Source organism: Anomaloglossus baeobatrachus, chromosome 9 (assembly GCF_048569485.1).
Source record: "Anomaloglossus baeobatrachus isolate aAnoBae1 chromosome 9, aAnoBae1.hap1, whole genome shotgun sequence".
Taxonomy (NCBI): Eukaryota; Metazoa; Chordata; class Amphibia; order Anura; family Aromobatidae; genus Anomaloglossus; species Anomaloglossus baeobatrachus.
This window is the reverse complement of record NC_134361.1, coordinates 222,055,764-222,081,975: the sequence shown is the minus strand read 5'-3', so window position 1 is coordinate 222,081,975 and position 26,212 is coordinate 222,055,764. Positions and strand designations below refer to the sequence as shown.

At 51.1% G+C, this 26,212-nt stretch overlaps 1 protein-coding gene across 2 annotated transcripts in view; it reads right to left on the bottom strand.

The window, feature by feature from the left end:
- Window positions 1–586: 586 nt before the first annotated feature.
- Window positions 587–26,212, bottom strand: part of GDI1 (GDP dissociation inhibitor 1) — a 95,680-nt gene continuing 70,054 nt past the window's right edge. Inside the window, exons 8-12 of one of the 2 annotated variants that reach the window (XR_012725320.1) lie at window positions 16,737–16,908; window positions 16,455–16,599; window positions 16,167–16,221; window positions 1,427–5,138; window positions 587–1,394 (exon numbers count right to left, since the gene is read on the bottom strand). Coding sequence is in view for 1 of the 2 variants with exons in the window: in XM_075324607.1 (XP_075180722.1) it covers window positions 4,986–5,138; window positions 16,167–16,221; window positions 16,455–16,599; window positions 16,737–16,908 (525 nt within the window). In the remaining variant the exon portion in view is untranslated. Of the gene's footprint in view, window positions 5,139–16,166; window positions 16,222–16,454; window positions 16,600–16,736; window positions 16,909–26,212 lie in introns of both variants that reach the window. The other variant, XM_075324607.1, reaches the window with a different exon arrangement.

Below are 26,212 nucleotides of genomic sequence, written 5' to 3'. Positions count from 1 at the left end.
CTGTTGTAACCTCTTAGTTGCGCCCCGTGCCGGCGATCCCTACAGTTATGTCTTCCTCTCCATTTATGTTGTAACCTCTTAGTTGCGCCCCGTGCCGGCGATCCCTGCCGTTAGGGCCTTCCTCTCCATTCCTATTGTAACCTCTTAGTTGCGCCACGTGCCGGCGATCGCTACCGTTAGGGCCTTCCTCTCCATTCCTGTTGTAACATCTTAGTTGCGCCACGTGCCGGCGATCCCTTGCCCGAGCGTCACATTGTGAAGGCACATATGATGTTGTGATCTCCTCTGATTGCATATTGTGTGCGCGACGCGGCACCAAAAAAAAAGCAATTTTGGTGTTTTCAATTTTCTTCTTTGGTGTTTACAATTTACTGTGTGAAATTGATCACGGATTTCACCCTTTGTAATGCAAAAGGAGGCAAATCTGCACGTGGCGTGTGGCACTTCTGTGTGTGTGCTGGGCTGCACAGGACGGGGGTTCACTAGAGAAGAAGCCGAGGTGACAGGAAAGACACGTCTACTTTTGTAATTGGAAATCCACCTCTAATAACTCGTATCTATTTTTTAAGAACCACAGGACCCAGAATTTCCACAACATTTTAATTGATATTTGTTTATGTCAAACACAGTAAATGAATAATATCTACTAGTAAGAAGATGTGTATTGTATAGTGGGGGAGGGGCGACAATGCAAAGAGGCCGATAAATAGAGAGTAACGAGAACCAAAGGCTCAAATCAAAGAGTACAGACAGCAGCGGAGAAAGCCGTATCTGGAAGAAGCCCACCACCACAGAAGGAACCGGAATCTACAAGGTGGCCACCACAGAGCAGGACTCCTACACCTGAGGGTGGCCACCACAGAGCAGGACTCCTACACCTGAGGGTGGCCACCACAGAACTGGACCTTTATATTTTATGGTAGCCACCAAAGAAGAGCACCTTTATATCTAATGATGGACATCACACAACAGAACCCTTATACCTGATGGTGGCCACCACAGAACATGACCCTTATACCTGATGGTGGCCACCACAGAACATGACCCTTATACCTGATGGTGGTCACCACAGAACATGACCCTTATACCTGATGGTGGCCACCACAGAACATGACTCTACCTGATGGTGGCCACCACAGAACATGACCCTTATACCTGATGGTGGCCACCACAGGACATGACCGTTATACCTGATGGTGGCCACCACAGAACATGACCCTTATACCTGATGGTGGCCACCACAGGACATGACTCTACCTGATGGTGGCCACCACAGAACATGACCCTTATACCTGATGGTGGCCACCACAGAACATGACTCTACCTGATGGTGACCACCACAGAACATGACCCTTATACCTGATGGTGGCCACCACAGAACATGACCCTTATACCTGATGGTGCCCACCACAGAACATGACTCTACCTGATGGTGGCCACCACAGAACATGACCCTTATACCTGATGGTGGCCACCACAGAACATGACTCTACCTGATGGTGGCCACCACAGAACATGACCCTTATACCTGATGGTGGCCACCACAGAACATGACCCTTATACCTGATGGTGGCTACCACAAAACATAACCTTATACCTGATGGTGGCCACCATAGAAAAGGACCCTTATACCTGATGGTGGCCACCATAGAAAAGGACCCTTATACCCAATGGTAGTCCAAACAAAACAAGACCCTTATACCTAATGGTGGAGACCACAGAATGGAGTCTTGATACCTGACAGTGGAGACCACAGAAAGGAACCTTTATATCTGATGGTGGCCATCACAGAAGAGGACCCGTATATCTGACGGTGGACATCACAAAAGAGGACCTTCTTATCAGATGGTGGCCACCATAGAACGGGATCTTTATATCTGATGGTGGGGTCATTGTATCTTATGGTGGTCACCACAGAAGGGGATCTTTATATCTGATGGTGGCCACGACAAAACATGACCCTTATACATGATTGTGACCACCACAGAACGGGACCCTTATACTTGATGGTGGCCAGCAGAAAACAGGACCCTTATACCTGACAGAACGGGACCTTTATATCTGTTGGCGGACACCACAGAATGGGACCCTTATACCTGATGGTGATCACCACAGAACGGGACCCTTATACCTGACAGAACGGGACCTTTATATCTGTTGGCGGACACCACAGAACGGGACCCTTATACCTGATGGTTACCACCACAGATTAAGATCTAGATATCTGATGGTGGCCACCACAGCATAGGACCTTTATATCTGATGGTGGCCACCATAGAACAGGACCCTTATACCTGATGGTGGCCACCACAGAACAGGACCTTTATATCCCATTGTGGCCAACACAAAACAAGTCTCTTATACCTTATAGAGGCCACCACAAAAAAGGACCATTACACCTGATGGTGGTCACCGTAGGGGCTATGATATAGGGAGCTGTGGTCTCACACATCTTAAGGGTTCATATATAATGTTGATGCCACCAGACACAGGATCCATATTGTACAGTGACCACCGCAGGAGACGAGGCGCGAACTCTACACTGAAAAGGGACAAGATCCAACGTCCACAGTGAACACAATATAGGTGACATAGCTTACATCGAAACCCCCTGCAGGACCAGATCCATGGTCAGAGATGACCACCCCAAGAGAGGAGATCCACACACCACAAAGGCTACAGTTCAGCTTTTTCTTGTGTTTTTCAGACCTAAGTTTTTTCCATAAATTATCATCAAGTGTCCAATTCTTAGGACGACTGCAAACATGGCTGCTCTTTAGTGTTATGACAGAATGGGGGGGTAGGTGTGCTGAGAAACCCCTGCACTGAGTCCAGCTCTATAGTTTAGGTTGACCAATACAGTATATATCTCATAAGGCCCAAAAATACAGATTGGTGGTCCAGACAGAAAATCAACTAGAGCCCATGGCAACTGCAGCTCATAGCAATCACAGCCCATAGCAACCAGAGTTCTAAGCAACCGTATCCCATGGTAATCAGATCTCCTGGCAACGACAGCTTATAGCTATCACAGCCCATAGCAACCAGAGTTAGAAGCAACCTGATCCCATAGTAATTAGATTCCATGGCAACCACAGCTTATAGCAATCACAGCCCATAGCAACCAGAGTTCGAAACAACTGGATCCCATAGTTATCAGATCCCATGGCAACCACAGCTCATAGCTACCACAGCCCATAGCAACCAGCGCACAAAGCAACAGGATCCGATAGTAATCAGATCCCATAGCCATCACAGCTCAAAGCAACCAGAGTCTAAGGCAACCCAAGTCCATAGCAACAAGAGCTTATAGCAACCAAAGCCAATAGCAATCCAAGTCCATAGCAACCAAAGCCGATAGCAATCCAAGTCCATAGCAACCAAAGCCGATAGCAATCCAAGTCCATAACAACAAGAGCCCATAGCAACCAAGTCCCATAGCAATCCAAGTACATAGGTACACGAGCCCTAACAACCAAAGCCGATAGCAATCCAAGTCCATAGCAACAAGAGCCCATAGCAGCCAAAGCCCATAGCAACTAGAGTCCACAGCAACCAAATCCCTTAGCAACAAGAGCCCATAGCAACTACAGTCCATAGCAACTAGGATCTATAGCAATCAAGATCAAATTAATCGGAGTTCAATGCAACCAGTTACCACGGCGACCAAAGCTCAAAGGAACCAAAGCCCATAGCAACCAGAGTAATGCCTCAAGCTGGACCGGTTGATACGGTTGTCGAAATGATGAATCTGATCTCTTTAATCTACAAGGAAATGTCTCCTACTTGGAATGGATTGATTCTCTTCCTTGCCCTGACTATTGACAAAAAATACACATGAAGTGAAAAACCGTCACAATCACGGCCCCCTCAGGTATCGTAGTGTAGTACTGTGTAGTGTGAGGTTGTAGTTGTTCTTTCCCAACATAATAAAATGGAAATGTTAGTGGACCTTTTTTATTTACACGACCAGAGGGGATAACTGACCTTGCGCCCGTAGCAACCTCTTAGAATTTAGTGTTCGGTTGCTATGGACAAAACCAGATGACGAGCATAGCAACCCATCGCTCCGATGACGGTGATTTATTTTTGCTTTTAGTGTATTTCCCCGTTCACTAATAACTTAAATAAATTAGGAAGATAATAAATTTAGGGGAAACTTTTTAAGCCACTCGTTAGGGAAACACTCGAGGAGGAGGAGAACGAAGCGATGAAGGAGCAGCGCCGGACTCTGGAATCTACGGATGAGAGGTGAAAACCTTGATATGATGTGGCGGCAGCCATTGTTCTGGCGGCTTGAAAGGAAGGAACGCACAAGTAAAGACGAATTTTCCTAAAGGACCTTTGCGGGATAAAGGACCTCTACGTCTTACCTACTCTACACATGTTCTGTAGGAGTCTCTCCTGAAGGCACGCTGCTTAGTCCACCTATCCCGTACTCGTGGTAGGAGGTCCTCTCCAAAAATATGGGGTCATTGAAAGGAGCTAATTTCCAGTTTTCACCACTGGAACGTTTTGTTTTTTTTTCTATCCTGAGAATTTAAGTTTTATGATATCTGTACACACAATAACATAAGATATAAGACGAAACGAGCAGCTTCCGAAACGTAAACCCATGACCACCACTGACCTACGGGACCAGTGAATGATTAATCATATTGTGAGGGAATGTGAAAACGCATGGGTAATGTAAACATTTCAGGGAGGATTTCTGTTTACGTGGCGGCAGGTTGACGTTCCACCGCAAAAAAAATGAACGTGGAATCTTGAGGATTGAAAAAAAAAAGGGTAAATGGAAGCTTTAACCATTTGTTCCCACATCCTTCCCTTACTGTGCCTCCTCCATTTCCAGCGTTATCGCAAGCCACCGTTCCCCCGGACATGCTCGTCTAAACCTTTCCTTCCATAAAACCCTAGTTGTTTTATCAGTTTTACCTTACTGCTAACCCACCCACCCCCTGCGCCGACATCCCCCCTCCCCGCGTTCACTGGTCGTCTTCTCCGTAAACGTCGTTCTGCTTGCGCTTCATGTTCTCGAAATCAAAGTCTGTTCCGGTCATTCTCTTGTAGATGTCTTTGATGTCGTTGCACGTGGTCTCGAAGTGCGTGGTGGCGTCGTAGGAGCGGGAGCAGAACACCTGTGATAGAGAGGATAAGAGCTGATGACAAAAAAATAGGACAGTATCCACAGCCCCCTAGTAAAATGCCACTTTTCTACCCCTTCCCCAAAAAAAAATCTATACAGTCCTATTGGTCAATGTTTTCCCTGTTGTGAATACGTTTTCCAGTTTGAGGCTCCCTCTTGTGGTCAGTGGTGGCGGTGCAGTTGACTTGTGGAATGAAAGCCACACACCTGTAGAGGACTGGCATTCAGGGTCAGATTGGGCTATATAGCTGTTACTTGCCGGTGCTCAATGTATCTCCTGTGTGTTAAGGACATTCTGTAACCAGCCCTGCTCTCTACCAGAACTCCTCTCTGATAAGTTGGTCTTGTACCTCTGCTGATTGTTTCCACTTTCTTGTTGTTTTTTCTGCTTTGATACTAATGCTTGATTCCTATTTTGCCTGTGTGGAGTTCCTGGTGGAATTGGATCATTCCCTGCTGGGAGTGCCTGTATACCCAGCTCCATGATTGTGCAATGTATTGTGTTTTGTCATGCTTGGTATTAATTCAGTTCCTCATATATATTAGTGTTTTTGGATCCCAGTAACATCAGAGTGCTGATATAGTGGGGGAGAGGCCGTTTGGTCTCAGGGTTATTCTATATCAGACGTGCTGGTATTTATTAGGGTTTTTACGGCTGCAGACAGTGCTCTTTCCTATCCTTTCCTATATGGATAGTTTAGGCCTCATCTTTGCTGAATCTGTTTTCTAGCTTTGTATTGTGTTTTCCTATATCACCATAGTTTTTACATGTGGGGGGGCTAGCTATATCTTTGGGGATTGCTCCGAGGCAGATTAGCTTTTCTTATATTGCTATCTGTAAGAATATTTAGTTCTCCGGCTGTGTCGAGACGACCAGGTCATCGTAGGCTCGTCCCACGCCTACTTCTAGTTGTGTGTCAGGATTAGGTCTGCAGTCCGTTAAGGTTTTAGCCACTCTGGTTACTTTTTTCATTTACATTTTTCGATCCTCCTCGGTCCCTGAATCATAACATTCCCCCCACATATTTTTGGTCCGTGCTTCCTCCATGTGGAAAACGGAAAGCGCATGGTCCCAATGCTAGCTGATATGCTACGTTTCATATAGAACTCAGGTCCTTGTGAAAAACAATTGCAGCGAGATTTTGCCCGGCGATGTTGATGAAGTGGGTGATGTCATCCACATCACCAGGCAAAATCTTACGCCTTGGTTATGTATCCACAAGGGGTGGGTTGTGACCTATGTCCCCTCTTTTTATAGGTATTATGGTCTACTTTCCTTCACTATTAGGGCACAAAAAAAATGTCACCGTTTTCTCATTAGGTTAAGGTCTTTTTTGACAGTTGTTTTGGCAATTGCCCTTTATTAAGATGGCGTTTTTGTCTTGCGCACGCATACTGTATATGGCCTCTACATTATCTATGTTTTTGTGACTATTTTGCGGGGGTCATTAGCTTATGTCTTTTCTTGACATGGCCTTCTGCCCCTCACTATAATGTTTTTATTTTTTCCCCTACCATTTAGCAGCTGGGTGGTTGCCTGCTGTCCTATCCGGGCTATGGGCATTTGCCCTTCTGTAAGATGGTGGTTCAGCTGTGTGCATGCGAGTTGGAGCATATATAAACTCAATGTGTCACACAATGTGTCATGGTTCCCCGAGGAAGCCCTACGCGAAACGCGCGTTGGGGTCGGTGACTCACTGAACGGTACAGGGACAGCAAGAAAAAAACTTGTTGATACTTTGTATTACCATTTTACCAGCTGCTTTACTTTATCCTTAAGAAATAGGAGATCTTTGGAGCTCTTGTGGCCATGTGGAGGTCGCCTGAGCTGTAGTTTGTTTGTTTAAACGTAATAAGAATATCTGTGTATGTAAATAATCAAAATGTAGATGTAGTTGTATAATAATCTGTCTGTCTATGTAGCAATTGCACAGATCTATAATACTCCCTGTTCAAAGATGTATAGTCATGAAGGGGTTACCAAGGATAAGTGAACAGATGTACAAATAATGGAAGTTTTCCAATAATGAGCAAAAGTCTTATCAGTAATGTTCACACAGAAAGAATATGCAAGGAACAAAGATGTGTTTTACAAGATGCTGTGAGAAATTAAGGAGTGGAGAACTCCCTGTTTAGCTTCAAGGCCGAAGTAGCTTTTCTGTATAATTGGGTGTCTTCCAATACACAAGTTCAGTTGGTGATGCTGGCTCAAGGAGAACATGTCTTATGTATTCATTGTCTGATACATTGATATATCGGCACTGGTATACAGCTAATACGGCACCGTCTCTGGATATCCCAAACGAAGACTTCATTAGCAGTCTTCACCCAAATTCCTCCCTTGACAGCCATATTAGGATCAACTGTATTGTCAGCAGCATTGGTATTATACTCAATATGTAATGATCAGCTCTTTGTGGCCATCTGCTTCACATTTCCCCTTATTATATTTTGTACCCGTGTCATGTATTTCATCTTTGGTGTATCACACCTGTACCTCCATATGTATGGTTATATCACTTTTTAGAATCCTTTTTCTGATTTAATAAAGCTAAATATATTTTCACATTCATAATGGATTGTGAACTCAGTTTTTTTATAGGATACAAAATCTCGCGCCTACGCAGAGAACTCGCCGATTCACACAGACGCAACTATGTTTTCGGCTTTGCCCGCAACAGGGCAGAGCAAAGTGTGCCTGTGCTAGCCGGGAATATTGAGATTTTGCCCGCCTACGTGTATGGCGTCCGAAGCGTCATCCATGTCAGTCAGCACAGGAGGAGCGCAAAAGGAGGGACAGGAGGCGCAGATTAGGATGCCCATCGGACTGGACAATTTACATACAGGGCAGGAGATTTTATAAAGGTATTTTTGGGGGGGGTTAATGTGCACCTTTATAGAATGCAGCACAAGCGCTAGTTTTAGCTTAGAAGGCCAAAACCTAATGACAGGTTCCCTTTAATGAAAAATGATCATTTGGGTGTTTTTTGTGATAAAAAAACAAAACAAAAACTGGACGTCAGGATGAAGCCTTGGTTGGTCCGTGTGAGGTAAATCCGGAGATATGACGATAAATCATGATATTCAAGTTATGTCAGGAAGCCCTCTCCTGGTGTCACCCCCCCTTTCCTTCACACAACTCCTTCAATCAGAAAATTTACCACAGGGATAAACGGTTTGTTTAGCAGATAGGTGTCAAAGGAACTGGTCTGTGTTCCACTTACACCTCCATGGCCATCTCCTGTGATATGGAGATTAGATGATGTGGGAACAATGGACACAGGATGACTCCCTGCCGTGACCCTGTGGTAGGGGCTGCTATCTAATTAGCAAGCTTGGAAGTATCCAGACAGAACGACTCCAGTAAAATATGGTTCATATCTCGCAAGCCATATTTCCGATAAATATGGCAACCATAAAAATGGTGTCTCTGCATGCGGACGATGCTGGCACACCTTTTTTATGGGAGTAGGACATTGGGAAGTACCCCAGGCGTGATATCTGCCAATGGGGAACTAGTAGACAAGTCATGAGTCCTCTCGTTCTGTAGCTAAATTCATAACTGTCACAATGAGAGCGTTGGCGTCCGCCTACGACGCTCCCAGGCAAAGTTATGGCCCATATTCCATGTTGTGGATATTGTCCATAACTCCAGCCAGGGGTGGAGCAGTGCTCCCTCTGAGGTCACTAAGGTAGGAGGGGACCTGGATTTGCCCAGGTTGATAACCCTACTTCGGCCATTTTCCAGTGTTCTTTCGCCGGGGGTCACGTGCAGGAAACATCTGTGGGAAGGATCCTAGAAACCTGGTCTACAGCGCCCCCCTGTGGCCAGACGCACAAGGTAACTGCTGGAACTGTGTATGCCTGTTTGTAAACCATGCTTTATCTGTAACTGTACTCTGACATATGTATATTCTGTAGATTCCCTATTGTATATATTGTAGTTCTAGTGTGCTTTAGGCTGATTAAATTATATAATTAATCTTGGGCTGTTCTGTTATCTCGATCTTGAATCCCACGTCCGTGTGTTCGGCTAATAGTTACCGTGAAGCGGTTGGTAGCAGCGAGTTGTGCCAAGGATTATTGTGGGGAGGCCAGTGAGATTCGGGGAGGTTTTATATATTCCGCCCGCGGAGGTCGGGGGAATATATACCCTACTCTCACCGGGGACCCTTCAATAATCGGCATAAGTAGTATAGCGGCCTCCTTGCTTATTGTCGGGCAATTCCATAATTGGCCTGACTATAAGAGGGGCGCTAGAGAGCGCGTCACGTGCTCTGTCTGTCGGTCGGGAGGTATAAAGGAGGGGTGACCCCCACTTGTTACCCCCCGATTGTGACGTACTGGTAGCCAGCGCGGGGGATTTCTGAGGGACCCCCCCGGTGGTTCGTGACATATTGGTGGCATAGCGGTGGGATCGAGATAATAGTGTGTGTGAGTGTGAGACCCATACTCCCAGACACTAAAGACTGCCTGCAGCAGCTGTGGCTGCTGGGATCTTCAGACCAGACCAACACTAGAGTGTCAGAGTGCAGATACTGTAAGGTGTGTGGGTGCATCAGGTGTCAGTTCCGTGTCAGTGACCAAAAGTCTGCAAGAATGGCTGATGGCACCAGGAGCAAAGCCAAAGGAATGGCCGATGCTCAGGCCAGAGACGATGAGGAGGTTGTCCACGAGCCCTCCAAGAGCCCGACGCCAGAGAACAGCTCTGCAGAGGACATCGCACAACCTGGCACTGCTGGACAAAATGAGGAGGAGCTCGCCCAAGGGTCCTCAACGAGCCAGATGCCAGTCCTCTGCTCTGAAATGGACAGTGAATCACCTGGCTCTGCAGCGTGCCGCAGATCACCACTTGCCAATCCCTCCGGCCTGAGAGGTGCAGAGGCCCTCCTTCAAGCTGCCTTGGCCAGGCTTATGGCTGGAGACCGGGATACCTACGAGATACTCATGGCCGAGCGTGAGCGACAGGCAGCGCGTGACGCTGAGGCTGCGGAGCGGCAAGCAACGCGTGAGGCTGAGGCTGCGGAGCGGCAGGCAGCGCGTGAAGAGCGACAGCAACAGGCAGAGCGTGACCACCAGCTGCAGCTAGCTCAGCTCCGGCCCTCATCAGCCACACGTGACCTTCAAGACACCAAACTTCCAAAGGTCCGTGTTGAGGACTTCCCAGTGCTGGAGAAGGATGGAGACTTGGACTCTTTCCTGACTGCTTTTGAACGGACTTGCTTGCAGCACCATCTGGACAAGGAGCAGTGGGCCAAATACCTGACCCCCCGTTTAAGGGGTAAGGCCCTGGAAATCCTTGGGGACTTGCCTACTGAGGCAGATCAGGGCTACGACACCATCAAGCGGGCCCTGATCCAACAGTACAACCTCACTCCGGAGTCCTACCGCAAGAAGTTCCGGACCCTGCAGAAGGGACCAAAGGACTCCTGGGCTGACCACCGGCGGGCACTTGCCCGAGCTGCCGACCACTGGACCCAGGGCCTGCAGCTTTCCACCGGACCGGAGATCCTGGACTTGTTCATCACGGAGCAACTCTTGTGGAACTGCCCTGAGGATCTCCGCCAGTTCATCCGAGACCAGAAGCCAAAGGGGTCCACGGCTACAGCTGCCCTGGCCGATGACTACACCAACAATCGGGCTCCTGAGGCCAGGAGAGCAGCCACCAGCAGCACCTGGAGAGGGGGTAAGATGAACTCTGCGACTGCCCCACCTGCCCCTAGACTGCAGGGGGTGTCCCCCTCACCTCCCCTCTCCAGGCCCGTGGCAGAACCAAGACGGTGCCACCAGTGCAACTTACCTGGACACTTCAAGGCCATGTGCCCTCAGCGTCCCAAGGCCCCGGCTCCGTCCCCGTCCCAAGGGCCGCCCAAGGTGTATTGTGTGGGTGGGGGTGGTGGTAGGTCCCTGGACAGCTTCCAACCTGTCACCGTCGGCCAGTCTGTGACCATAGGACTGCGAGACAGCGCCTCGGAGGTGACTCTGGTGCGGCCTGAGATGGTGTCCCCCCAAGACTTGATCCCTGGAAAAACCCTCGCTGTCTCCGGGATTGGAGGCATTGACCCGGCGCTGCCTGTTGCTGGCATTTATGTGGACTGGGGCGCAGGGCGAGGGGTGAGAGAGGTGGGGGTAACTGATCGGATCCCTGCAAATGTGCTACTTGGGACAGATTTGGGGCAGATAACCTCCCAGTTTGGGCCCCCCCCAAAGGCTGAACCTTCAGCCAGTACTGACATGACTCCTGACAATGTTAATGTGTTCTCTATGAATGATGTAAGGGAGGAGGGAGTGAACTCTGATATTTCTGCTTGCATAGACACCATAGACACACACTCAGCTGCAGCTGTGACAGGGGAGGGGGTCAGAGAAAGGTGTGACAATGCCTCTACAAGTGATCAGCCAGTGAGCTGGGATCTGTTGCCCTCTGCAGGGATAAGCAGAGAGCAGGGTGCTGCAGGGGGAGGACCAGTGTGTGGGGTGGGGGCTACCACAGCAAATGTGGGGTCCCCAGAGATTTCACAGCGGGGTTCTGTTGCTGCAGGAGGGGAACAGGCAGGTGAGATTGGGGCCGGTCCCGGAGCGGAAGTGCTCCCAGGTAAGATCTCGGTACATGGTTCCCCCACAACCGGGGTGTCAGGAAGCCAGGTAGGTCTGCCTGAACCGGCGACTTGGTCAGGAACGGAGGAGGAGCAGGCACGACCCACGGTCGCAGCGGCTGTGGCCGCTGTCACCCGCAGTGGGAGTGCTGGAAGCCAAGGGGCCTCCCGGAGGTCCGATAGCTCTTCCCCTTCTGACCAAGTGGCAGCCGAGTCGATTCTGGCCACATCTAGTCAGGGGTTTCAGGCAGCGTTAGAAGCTGACGACAGCCTGAAAGCTCTAAAGGAGCAGGCGGCACAGCCTCCCTCGGACCCGGAGCGAGTGGTCTGGGACCAAGGACGGCTGTACCGGGTCACGGTCCAGCAGGGTTCACCGGAGGCGTGGCCCAGGGACCGACAGTTGGTGGTACCCTATCCGTTCCGGACGGAGTTGTTGCGGATCGCACATGAGATTCCGATGGCCGGACACCTAGGGATCGCTAAGACCAAGGCCAGGTTAAACCAGCATTTCTACTGGCCAAAAATGGGGGCCGATGTGGTTGCCTACTGCCGTTCGTGTGAAACCTGTCAGAGAGTGGGGAAGGCGGGGCCACACCCCAAAGCCCCACTGGTATCTCTGCCAATCATCGATGAGCCTTTCAGGAGGGTGGCTGTGGATCTGGTCGGCCCGCTGGCCATCCCCAGCAGCTCCGGGAAACGCTTCATACTAACGGTAGTGGACTATGCCACCCGGTACCCAGAAGCAGTGGCCTTGTCGTCCATTCGGGCTGACAAGGTGGCCACCGCATTGCTGGAGATTTTCTCCCGAGTGGGTTTTCCCCAGGAAATGCTCACTGACCGGGGGACCCAATTCATGTCCCAGCTGATGGAGGCCCTCTGTAAGCAAGTCCAGGTGCGACATCTGGTGGCCAGCCCGTACCATCCACAGACTAATGGCCTGTGCGAGCGGTTCAATGGCACCTTAAAGCAAATGCTTAAGATGTTGGTCGACTCCCACGGGCGTGACTGGGAGCGGTATCTCCCACACCTGTTATTTGCTTACCGGGAGGTTCCACAGGCCTCAACAGGATTCTCACCGTTTGAGCTCCTGTACGGGCGACGTGTGCGGGGCCCCCTGGCTCTGGTGAAAGAGGCTTGGGAAGGGGATTTAGCCACCCCTGGAGTGTCGGTTATCGAGTATGTCATGCGCTTCCGGGACAAAATGCAGGCCTTGACGCAACTGGTACACGACAATATGGCTCAAGCCCAGGCCGATCAGAAGCGTTGGTACGACCAGAACGCTTGTGAGAGGACCTACCAAGTGGGTCAAAAGGTGTGGGTACTGGTCCCCGTACCACAGGACAAGCTTCAGGCAGCCTGGGAAGGCCCATACCTCGTGTACCAGCAGCTCAACCCTGTGACGTACCTGGTCACCCTGGACCCTGCCCGTGGAAGGCGGAAGCCCTTCCATGTGAACATGATGAAGGCACATCATGAGCGGGAGGCATGTGCACTCCCTGTGTGCAACCTGCCCGAGGAGGGAGAAGCGGAAACCCTCTTGGATATGCTAGCCCAGGTTAGGGCAGGCGGATCCATTGAGGATGTGGAGGTTGGCCACCAGCTCTTGGAGGACCAACGGTCCCAGCTGTGGGCCACCCTACACCCCTTCCGGGGGTTGTTTACCAACCAGCCCGGAAGGACTGACTTGGCTGTCCATCACGTGGACACTGGGGATCATCCCCCGATCCGGCGTTCAGCATATCGGGTCTCCCTGGAGGTGCAGCAACACATGCGCCAGGAGATTGACGAGATGCTGAAGCTGGGGGTGATCCAGGCATCCAACAGCGCTTGGGCCTCGCCTGTAGTCCTCGTCCCTAAGAAGGACCGAACCACTCGGTTCTGCGTGGACTACAGGGGGCTCAATGCTGTCACGGTCGCCGATGCGTACCCAATGCCACGCATCGATGACCTGCTCGATCAGTTGGCCGGGGCTCAGTACCTGACCATCATGGATCTGAGCCGGGGATATTGGCAGATCCCCCTGACTCGCAAGGCCAGGGAACGCTCTGCCTTTATTACCCCATTTGGACTGTACGAGTCCACGGTGATGCCATTCGGGATGAGGAATGCCCCTGCCACTTTCCAGCGGATGGTCAACACCCTGCTCAAGGGACTTGAAGGGTACGCGGCCGCGTACCTGGATGACATTGCCGTCTTCAGTCCCACCTGGGAGGACCACCTAGAGCATCTAGCACAGGTGCTCAGGCGGATCCACCAGGCAGGTTTGACCATCAAGCCGGGAAAGTGTCAGCTGGCCATGAGCGAGGTCCAGTACCTCGGTCACCGGGTAGGCGGGAGAACACTGAAGCCCGAGCCTGAGAAAGTGGAAGCCATCGCATCCTGGCCCACCCCCAGGACCAAGAAGCAGGTGATGTCCTTCTTGGGGACCGCTGGGTACTATAGGAGGTTTGTTCCATGCTATAGTAGCCTGGCAAAGCCCTTGACGGACCTCACCAAGAAGAAGCTGCCCTCTGCAGTCGATTGGACAGTGGACTGCGAGACAGCCTTCCGGGCCCTAAAGGACGCCCTGTCCAGCCCGCCCGTGCTACAGGCAGCCGACTTCACGCGGCCGTTTGTAGTACAGACCGACGCCAGTGACTTCGGCCTCGGTGCGGTGCTCAGCCAGGTGGACTCTGCGAGCCAAGAGCACCCAGTCTTGTACCTGAGCAGGAAGCTGTTACCAAGGAAAGTGGCCTATTCCACGATGGAAAAGGAGTGCCTGGCCATAGTGTGGGCCCTGCAGCGTCTGCAACCCTATCTATACGGGCGCCACTTCATCGTGGAGACGGACCACAATCCCCTCAGCTGGTTACACACTGTCTCCGGGACGAATGGCAGGTTGTTGCGATGGAGCCTGGCGCTCCAGCAATACAACTTCACCATTCGACACAAAAGGGGCCGTGACCACGGTAACTCAGACGGGCTGTCCCGACAAGGAGAGGTCGCGGACGGGCGCACGGGGGAACACCGGAGTGTGCTGCCCCCTAGCGCCCTCAAAAGGGGGGAGGTGTGAGGTAAATCCGGAGATATGACGATAAATCATGATATTCAAGTTATGTCAGGAAGCCCTCTCCTGGTGTCACCCCCCCTTTCCTTCACACAACTCCTTCAATCAGAAAATTTACCACAGGGATAAACGGTTTGTTTAGCAGATAGGTGTCAAAGGAACTGGTCTGTGTTCCACTTACACCTCCATGGCCATCTCCTGTGATATGGAGATTAGATGATGTGGGAACAATGGACACAGGATGACTCCCTGCCGTGACCCTGTGGTAGGGGCTGCTATCTAATTAGCAAGCTTGGAAGTATCCAGACAGAACGACTCCAGTAAAATATGGTTCATATCTCGCAAGCCATATTTCCGATAAATATGGCAACCATAAAAATGGTGTCTCTGCATGCGGACGATGCTGGCACACCTTTTTTATGGGAGTAGGACATTGGGAAGTACCCCAGGCGTGATATCCGCCAATGGGGAACTAGTAGACAAGTCATGAGTCCTCTCGTTCTGTAGCTAAATTCATAACTGTCACAATGAGAGCGTTGGCGTCCGCCTACGACGCTCCCAGGCAAAGTTATGGCCCATATTCCATGTTGTGGATATTGTCCATAACTCCAGCCAGGGGTGGAGCAGTGCTCCCTCTGAGGTCACTAAGGTAGGAGGGGACCTGGATTTGCCCAGGTTGATAACCCTACTTCGGCCATTTTCCAGTGTTCTTTCGCCGGGGGTCACGTGTAGGAAACATCTGTGGGAAGGATCCTAGAAACCTGGTCTACAGCGCCCCCCTGTGGCCAGACGCACAAGGTAACTGCTGGAACTGTGTATGCCTGTTTGTAAACCATGCTTTATCTGTAACTGTACTCTGACATATGTATATTCTGTAGATTCCCTATTGTATATATTGTAGTTCTAGTGTGCTTTAGGCTGATTAAATTATATAATTAATCTTGGGCTGTTCTGTTATCTCGATCTTGAATCCCACGTCTGTGTGTTCAGCTAATAGTTACCGTGAAGCGGTTGGTGGCAGCGAGTTGTGCCAAGGATTATTGTGGGGAGGCCAGTGAGATTCGGGGAGGTTTTATATATTCCGCCCGCGGAGGTCGGGGGAATATATACCCTACTCTCACCGGGGGCCCTTCAATAATCGGCATAAGTAGTATAGCGGCCTCCTTGCTTATTGTCGGGCAATTCCATAATTGGCCTGACTATAAGAGGGGCGCTAGAGAGCGCGTCACGTGCTCTGTCTGTCGGTCGGGAGGTATAAAGGAGGGGTGACCCCCACTTGTTACCCCCCGATTGTGACGTACTGGTAGCCAGCGCGGGGGATTTCTGAGGGACCCCCCCGGTGGTTCGTGACAGTCCGCCTATTTCGGGGGGCACTTACCTGACTTTCCGATCCATCTTCAGTTGGTTCAAACAGATCACTGATCGCGACAAACCTGAAATGAGAAATAGCAGTGAGAATTCAAGAGCAGCACATATGGATCTGTGACTCTCCGGAGTTTTCCTATAGAAGTGTTGTTCAGGGTCCAGGATCTCCTTATCCTCACAATGGTTAAGTTTAAAAAGACTCATTTTCACCCATTTATGTGCACAATTTGCAACCTAAAATTCCTACATTTATGTCCTTCCGCACCCCTATACACATACAGTTGATTGTGCCATCCCTTACTTCTGATCTATAGGCTCCAGGAGCTCCAGCGCCGGCTCAATCTCCTTCTCGGGCTCAGTCGTCTCCACTGTGGTGCTGATGATAGCAATGTACTTGCCTTGTGCCGCCACGTTGTGTGCATATGAAATCATGCAGACGTAGATATCTATGCGGGGAGATGTACGCAGGGTTAAAATCATCACCAATAATGAGATATTCACAGTTCCACAACCAGTCAGATACCATGGTACTACCGTATATAACATCCCCACGTTTTTCTTATTTTTGTCATGTCCCTCTCACCTGATTTTCTATTGACCTGGTTCTGTGGAATGATAATTTGGCAGGAGTTGGCATCGTTGGTGTTCTTGATGGGATGGCTGAGGATGCAGATGACGCGGATCACCTGACCAGCCTTGCGCACTCGGTCGGGAATATAGCTGGGGTCACAGATTAGCTGCTTGCAACGAGCCACCTGAGCAGGGAACAGAAGAGGAAGGGCATAAGTGGAAAAAAAACAGGACCTTGTTCTTATCAAAAGTTTATTTTAGGCTTTGGAAGGAATTTGGGAACACGGCAGACACCATATTGCAAAAGAAGGAGAAACATATACACCGTGTGCAGAATTATTAGGCAAATTGTATTTAACCCCATAGCGACGGCCTAACGTCTCAAGACGTCGGAAAAACAGGGTACTTATTCTGTTTCGACGTCTTGAGACGTCAGGCCGGAAAAAGCTTGTAGCGCCCCACAGTGACGGAAAATCACGGGGGTTTCAGCTACCGTGGGTAGCTGAGACCCCCAAGATTATGAATCGGGGTGGTTTTTTTGGACCCCGATAATGTGATCACCGGTATACACCGTATACCGCCGGTCACATTAAAAAAAAAAAAAAAAAAAAGGCAAATAATACTGATTTCTTTCTCATATGACATGATCAAACATGTCAGATGATAAAGAAATATAAGCCCCTAGTGCCCCCAAAGCCCCCTGTACCGGAGAAATCAACCCCCACCACCCCCACCGGACATCCAAAATGGCGCCGACGCGCGCCGAAAACTGCCGCCGCCGCCTCTGCATTAATTTCCCTCTGATCTGAAATGATGAAACATTTCAGATCGGAGGGAAATGTCCTCCCTCTGAGCCCTCCTCCGGTACACCGGAGATCTCTGGTCCCCCGGAGCCCCATCCAGTTCTCCAGAGCAATCCCCCCTCCCCTCCGGAGCATCCAAGATGGCGACGCGCACAGTAGCGCGCGGCCGCATTTATCCTCCTCTCATTTCTGTCGCATGTGACACGTCACATGCGACAGAAAAGTCGTCCCCACGTCCTGCCAGGTCAACCCCCCCCATCAGCCCCAGCCCCCGGTCTTCCCCGGTACCTGGCTGCCGCTCCGTCTCCGCGATCACTCCGCCTCCCTCTGAAAAGCGGGAAGCGCATGCGCAGACAGCGGCTGTCAGCTGGCTCCCTGCAAGCAGGGACGCTGAGCTCACTACCGCAACTGCTGTACTGTGGACCGGGGGAGTGTGAGTGCAGTAATCTGCAGCCACACTCCTCACATGGAGGGCCTGCTGTTCCAGAAAATGGGGGATACATTCTCTCAGCGTGCCCCTCATATTCTGGAATGAGGTTACTGCAGGTCACTCTGCCCTAGGTTGGACCGGGGCAGTGTGAGTGCAGTATTCTCAGATTACTGCACCCACACTGCTCACAGGAAGAGCTTGCTCTTCCAGAAAATGGGGGATACGTTCCCTGAGCGTGCCCCCCATATTCTAGAAGGTCCAGAACCTCCAAAATGGATTACGGTGGACCGGAATTTTTTTTATTTTCAATAAATTGGTGAAAGAGGGAAAGTTTTGGGGAGTGTTTTTTCAAATAAATTTTTTTTGTCGTCTTTATTTTTTTTCTATTACTGACTGGGTTAGTGATGTCGGGTATCTGTTTAGATGCTGTGACATCTCTAACCTCTGGGCTTGCTGCCAGGTGACATTACACATCTAGCATCAACCCCATTTATTACCCCGTTTGCCACCGCTCCAGGGCAACGGGATGAGCTGGGGCGAAGCGCCAGAATTGGCGCATCTAATGGATGCGCCACTTCTGGGGCGGCTGCGGCCTGCTATTATTAGGTTGGGAAAGGCCAAACAACTATGGCCCTTCCCACCCTGATAATACCAGGCCACAGCTGTCTGCTTTACCTTGGCTGGTAATCCAATTTGAGGGGGATCCCACTTTTTTTTTTAATTATTTATAAATAATTATAAAAAAAACAGCTTGGGGTGACCTCCAAATTGGATCACCAGCCAAGGTGAAGCTGCCAGCTGTGGTCTATAGGCTGCAACCGTCTGCTTTACCCCAGCTGGCTGTCAAAAATAGGGGGGGACCCCACGTCATTTTTTTTTAATTATTTATATTTGGGCTAAATACAAGGCACAACACAATGAAAGTCACTAACGGGCATCAGCTTAGAATATGCAGGGGGTAGGACATTATATATGTGTTAAGCCCACTTTACACGTTGCAATTAGTTGTACAATCGCATTTGCGATGTGACACGCCCAGGTTGCATACGGGATCTATGAGATTTCACGTTGGTCGTTCATTTGCTGTCACACGAGCGTTAGTAGTCTATGTTAAATTGGTCAATTTTGTGTGCGATCCTTTAGATCATGTGTTCTGTGACGTATGCATTGGGCACCTTTTTTTTTTTTATTTATTGACTTGCCAGGCGTGTGTAATGTGTAGGGATGCGTTTTTACTATGTCATCTGCCATTCAGCTCTGCTACATGGCCGCTGACAGCAGACACAGACAGCCATGTAGCAGCGGTGAATGGCAGATGACAGCAGACACAGACAGAGCCGCACTGTCAGAATGAACTCGGGTGAACTTCACCCGACTTCATTGTGATGCTGCGGCTCTGTCTGTGTCGCGTCCTGATTAGCGGTCACCAGTGAAGACTCACCGGTGACCGCTAATCTCCTGAGTAACTGAAGTTAGCAGCCCTCTCTCATATACTCACCAATCCCCGATCCCCGGCGCTGCACGGCTTTCTCACTGCTCCGGCGGCTTTTACTGTTTTGAAAAAGCCGGCCGCCCATTAAACAATTTCGTATTCCCTGCTTTCCCCGCCCACCAGCGCCTATGATTGGTTACAGTGAGACACGCCCCCACTCTGAGTGACAGGTGTCACACTGCACCCAATCACAGCAGCTGGTGGGCGTGTCTATACTGTGTAGTGAAATAAATAATTAAATAATTAAAAAAAACGGCGTGCGGTTCCCCCCATTTTTAAAACCAGCCAGATAAAGCCATACGGCTGAAGGCTGGTATTCTCAGGATGGGGAGCTCCATGTTATGGGGAGCCCCCCAGCCTAACAATATCAGCCAACAGCCGCCCAGAATTGCCGCATACATTATATGCGACAGTTCTGGGACTGTACCCGGCTCTTCCCGATTTGCCCTGGTGCGTTGGCAAATCGGGGTAATAAGGAGTTATTGGCAGCCCATAGCTGCCAATAAGTCCTAGATTAATCATGTCAGGCGTCTATGAGACACCTTCCATGATTAATCTGTAAATAACAGTAAATAAACACACACCAGAAAAAAATCCTTTATTAGAAATAAAAACACACACATATACCCTGGTTCACCACTTTAATCAGCCCCAAAAAGCCCTCCTTGTCCGGCGTCATCCAGGATGGTCCAGCGTCGCATCCAGCTCTGCTGCATGGAGGTGACCGGAGCCGCAGCAGACACCGCCGCTCCGGTCACCTCCACACAGCAAATGAAGACAGCCGCGCGATCAGCTGAGCTGTCACTGAGGTTACCCGCGGCCACCGCTGCATCCACCGGTGGCCGCGGGTAACCTCAGTGACAGCAGCTGATCGCACGGCTGTCTTCATTTGCTGCATGGAGGTGACCGGAGCGGCTGTGTCTGCTGCGGCTCCGGTCACCTCCATGCAGCTGCGGTGGAAGCGACGCTGGATCATCCTGGATTACGCCGGACATGGAGGGCTTTTTGGGGCTGATTAAAGTGGTGAACCAGGGTATATGTGTGTGTTTTTATTTCTAATGAAGGGAATTTTGTTACTTACCGTAAATTCCTTTTCTTCTAGCTCTTATTGGGAGACCCAGACAATTGGGTGTATAGCTACTGCCTCCGGAGGCCACACAAAGTATTACACTAAAAAGTGTAAGGCCCCTCCCCTTCTGGCTATACACCCCCGTGGAATCACGGGTTCTCCAGTTTTAGTGCCAAAGCAAGAAGGAGGAAAGCCAATAACTGGTTTAAACAAATTAACTCCGAATAACATCGGAGAACTGACAAACCGTTCAACATGAACAACATGTGTACCCGCAAACAAAACCAAAAATCCCGAAGGACAACAGGGCGGGTGCTGGGTCTCCCAATAAGAGCTAGAAGAAAAGGAATTTACGGTAAGTAACAAAATTCCCTTCTTCTTCAGCGCTCTATTGGGAGACCCAGACAATTGGGACGTTCAAAAGCTGTCCCTGGGTGGGTAAAGAAAAACCTCTTGTCAGAGCTGCAAGACAGCGCCCCCCTACTGGGAAGCCACCGCCGCCTGCAGGACTCTTCTACCTAGGCTGGCATCCGCCGAAGCATAGGTATGCACCTGATAATGTTTGGTGAAAGTGTGCAGACTGGACCAGGTAGCTGCCTGGCACACCTGTTGAGCCGTAGCCTGGTGGCGTAATGCCCAGGACGCACCCACGGCTCTGGTTGAATGGGCCTTCAGCCCTGATGGAACCGGAAGTCCAGCCGAACGGTAGGCTTCCAGAATTGGTTCTTTGATCCATCGAGCCAGGGTGGCTTTAGAAGCCTGCAATCCCTTGCGCGGACCAGCAACAAGGACAAAAAGTGCCTCGGAGCGGCGCAAGGGCGCCGTGCGGGAGATGTAGATTCTGATTGCTCTGACCAGATCTAACAAATGCAAATCCTTTTCATACCGGTAAACCGGATGAGGACAGAAAGAAGGTAAGCAAATGTCCTGATTTAGATGGAAATCAGATACTACTTTAGGAAGAAATTCTGGAGTGGGGCGCAAAACCACCTTGTCCTGGTGGACCACCAGGAAAGGAGCCTTGGATGACAGTGCTGCCAGCTCAGACACTCTCCGAAGAGACGTGATCGCCACTAGAAACACCACTTTCTGTGACAGGCGAGAAAAGGAAACCTCTTTCAAAGGCTCGAAAGGCGGCTTCTGTAGAGCAACTAGTACCCTATTCAGATCCCATGGATCTAACGGCCGCCTGTACGGGGGTACAATATGACAAACCCCCTGTAGAAACGTGCGCACCTTAGACAGACGCGCCAGATGCTTCTGAAAAAACACTGATAGTGCCGAGACTTGCCCTTTAAGTGAGCCAAGCGACAAGCCTTTTTCTAACCCCGATTGTAGGAAGGAAAGAAGAGTAGGCAATGCAAATGGCCAGGGAGACACTCCCTGAGCAGAGCACCATGATAAGAAAATCTTCCACGTCCTGTGGTAGATCTTGGCAGACGTGGGCTTCCTAGCCTGCCTCATGGTAGCAACAACTCCTTGAGACAATCCTGCACACGCTAGGATCCAGGATTCAATGGCCACACAGTCAGGTTCAGGGCAGCAGAATTCTGATGGAAAAACGGCCCTTGGGACAGTAAGTCTGGCCGGTCTGGAAGTGACCACGGTCGGCCGACCGTGAGATGCCACAGATCCGGGTACCACGATCTCCTCGGCCAGTCTGGGGCGACGAGTATGACGCGGGTGCAATCGGATCTGATCTTGCGCAACACTCTGGGCAAGAGTGCCAGAGGCGGGAATACATATGGGAGTCGGAACTGCGACCAATCTTGGACCAAGGCGTCTGCCGCCAGAGCCCTTTGATCGCGCGACCGCGCCATGAATGCCGGGACCTTGTGGTTGTGCCGAGACGCCATGAGGTCGACGTCCGGCACCCCCCACCGGCGACAGATTTCCTGAAACACGTCCGGGTGAAGGGACCATTCCCCTGCGTCTATCCCTTGGCGACTGAGGAAGTCTGCTTCCCAGTTTTCTACGCCCGGGATGTGTACCGCGGATATGGTGGATGCTGTGTCCTCCACCCACGTCAGAATCCGCCTGACTTCCTGGAAGGCTTGCCGACTGCGCGTCCCTCCTTGGTGGTTGATGTATGCCACCGCTGTGGAGTTGTCCGACTGGATTCGGATCTGCCTTCCTTCCAGCCACTGCTGGAAGGCTAGAAGTGCCAGATACACTGCTCTGATCTCCAGAACATTGATCTGCAGGGTGGACTCTTGCTGAGTCCACGTCCCCTGAGCCCTGTGGTGGAGAAAGACTGCTCCCCACCCTGACAGACTCGCGTCTGTCGTGACCACTGCCCAGGATGGAGGTAGGAAGGATCTTCCCTGTGACAATGAGTTGGGCAGAAGCAACCATTGCAGAGAGTCCTTGGCCGCCTGAGAAAGGGAGACTTCTCTGTCCAGGGATGTCGACTTCCCGTCCCATTGGCGAAGAATGTCCCATTGAAGAGGACGCAGATGAAACTGCGCAAAGGGAACTGCTTCCATGGCTGCCACCATCTTCCCTAGGAAGTGCATGAGGCGCCTCAAGGAGTGCGACTGGCCCTGAAGAAGCGACCGCACCCCTATCTGTAGTGACCTCTGCTTGGTCAGCGGAAGCTTCACTATCGCTGATAGAGTATGGAACTCCATGCCAAGAAACGTTAGAGACTGAGTTGGTGACAGATTTGACTTTGCAAAGTTGATGATCCACCCGAAAGACTGGAGAGTCTCCAGCGTAACATTCAGGCTGAGTTGGCATGCCTCCTGAGAAGGTGCCTTGACAAGTAGATCGTCCAGATAAGGGATCACGGAGTGTCCCTGGGAGTGCAAGACTGCTACCACTGCCGCCATGACTTTGGTGAAAACCCGTGGGGCTGTCGCCAGACCGAATGGCAGAGCTACGAACTGAAGATGTTCGTCTCCTATTACCAAACGTAGAAAACGTTGGTGCTCTGTAGCAATTGGTACGTGGAGATACGCATCCTTGATGTCTATTGATGCCAGAAAATCTCCTTGAGACATTGACGCAATGACAGACCGGAGGGATTCCATCCGGAACCTCCTGGCGTTCACATGCTTGTTGAGCCTTTTTAGGTCCAGAACAGGACGGAAGGAGCCGTCCTTTTTTGGAACCACAAAGAGATTGGAGTAAAACCCTCGCCCTCGTTCCTGAGGGGGGACAGGGATTACCACTCCTTCTGCTCTTAGTGAGCTCACCGCCTGCAGAAGGGCATCCGCTCGGTCGGGATGTGGGGAGGTTCTGAAGAACCGAGGTGGAGGACGGGAACTGAACTCGATTCTGTACCCGCGCGACAAAATGTCTGTCACCCACCGGTCTTTGACCAGTGACAGCCAAATGCCGCAAAAACGGGAAAGCCTGCCACCGACCGAGGATGCGGAGGGAGGCGGCTGAAAGTCATGATGAAGCCGCTTTGGAAACGGTTCCTCCGTTTGCTTTCTTGGGTCGTGAGTGAGCCCGCCATGAATCAGAGCTCCTTTGTTCTTTCTGCGTCCCTTTGAATGAGGAAAATTGGGCCTTGCCTGAGCCTCGAAAGGGCCGAGACCTCGGCTGCCACTTTTTCTGCTGAGGTTTGTTTGATCTGGGCTGGGGTAAGGACGAGTCTTTACCCTTGGACTGTTTGATGATTTCAGCGAGCTGCTCGCCAAACAGTCTATCTCCAGATAATGGCAAGTTGGTTAAACATTTTTTGGAACTAGCGTCTGCTTTCCAGTCCTTTAACCACAATGCTCTGCGCAACACTACGGAGTTGGCGGACGCCAACGACGTACGGCTCGTAGATTCCAGAACCGCGTTGATAGCGTAGGTCGCAAACGCAGACATTTGTGAGGTTAGGGTCGACACCTTTGGCACTGCTGGCTGCATGACAGCCTCTACCTGTGCCAACCCAGCTGAAATAGCTTGGAGTGCCCACACGGCCGCGAATGCAGGGGCAAACGACGCGCCGATAGTTTCATAGATAGACTTCAACCAAAGGTCCATCTGTCTGTCGTTGGCGTCTTTAAGTGAAGCGCCATCCTCTACCGCGACTATAGATTTTGCCGCAAGCTTGGCAATAGGGGGATCCACTTTTGGACACTGGGTCCAGCGTTTGATCACGTCAGGGGAAAATGGATAACGTGTATCCCTAGCGCGTCTGGAAAAACGCTTGTATGGCTGAGCGTGGTGTTTCTGGATAGATTCTCTGAAGTCAGAGTGGTCTAAAAAGGCACTCAATTTACGCTTGGGATACAAGAAATGGAATTTCTCCTGCTGTGCAGCAGCTTCCTCTGCTGAGGGAGCTGGGGGAGAAATATCCAACGCACTATTGATGGCCGAAATAAGGTCATTGACCATAGCGTCACCATCAGGGGTATCCAAATTGAGAGTGGTCTCATGGTCCGAAACCTGACCACTTTCTTCAGTCTCATCATAGAGAGACTCATCCCTGTGAGACCCTGAACAATGTGATGATGTGGAGGGTCTGTCTAAGCGAGCTTGCTTGGGCTGGCTGGGGCCGTCATCTGAGTCAGAGCCATCAGCCTGTGATACATGAGAGCCCCTTGAAGTACAGACTCGCTCCAATTGAGGGGGACCAGGGGGCAAGGACACAGCCGTGTCCGGAGCCTGAGTAATTGGCCTGGTTTGCAAGGCCTCAAGGATTTTTGTCATAGTGACAGCCATCTGACCAGCCAAAACTGCAAAATCTGTCCCTGTTACTGGGGCAGGACTTACAGGCGTCTCTGCCTGGGTTACTACTGCCACCTCCGGCTGACGAAGCGTTACAGGCACGGAACATTGCACACAATGGTGGTCAGTGGAGCCTGCCGGTAGATCAGTCCCACAAACAGTACAGACAGTGTACACAGCCCGCGCCTTGGGACCCTTGCGTTTTGTGGAGGACATGTTGCTGTCTCCTCAGCGCAATATGGGGTCTATAGCCAAGAAGCGCCCTACAGTGCAAATATATATACAATATCTATATGGCACCAGAAGAAAGTACACAAATAGAATCACTGTGGCACAAGAGGGGCTTTCAGCCTGCTTACCGCCCGCCTCAGAGCGGGTGTGTGGCCGCCAGACGCCCTGTCTGAGTCTCCCAGAGCCTGCCTGCCTGTCCCCAGCCGGACCGCATGAATAATGGCTGCCGGCGTCCTGTGAGGAAGAGGGGCGGCTCTGGGCGTTCCTAAACGAAGAGCGGGAAAGCGTGCTCTCACTGTGCCTCGTGAGGGGGCTGGAGCATGTAAATCAAGCTCCAGCCCCCGGCGCTGGCCATTGCACAGCGTCTCTCCTCCGCCCTGATTGACAGGGCGGAGGCGGGAACGAAGCGGCGCTAGGCCGCAAAAGCCGGGAAGTAAAGTTAGGAGCGCCGCCGCCGTAAAAGCGCGGTCGGCGCTCTGTCCCCGGCGCCCTGCATGTCGCAGTTGCGCCCCGCCGCCGGAGCGGTCGGCGCTAGTTCCCAAACACATAACCCGTCACCCAGCCATAACTAAGGTGACACAACCCCATTGCTTATGTCCCCGGCGCACTATAACGCCCAGCAAGTCTGGAGCGTTCTGTGCCTGCCGGGGACACCGAGTACCTGACAGATGCAGGGCCATGTCCCTGACTGTACCAATGCTCGACATCCATCAGGTTCGTTCTGGGTCTGTGGATGGAGCCCGGCCTCAGGGCTTTGTGGCCGGAAGGATCCCACTTCCACAGAGCCCTCCAGGGG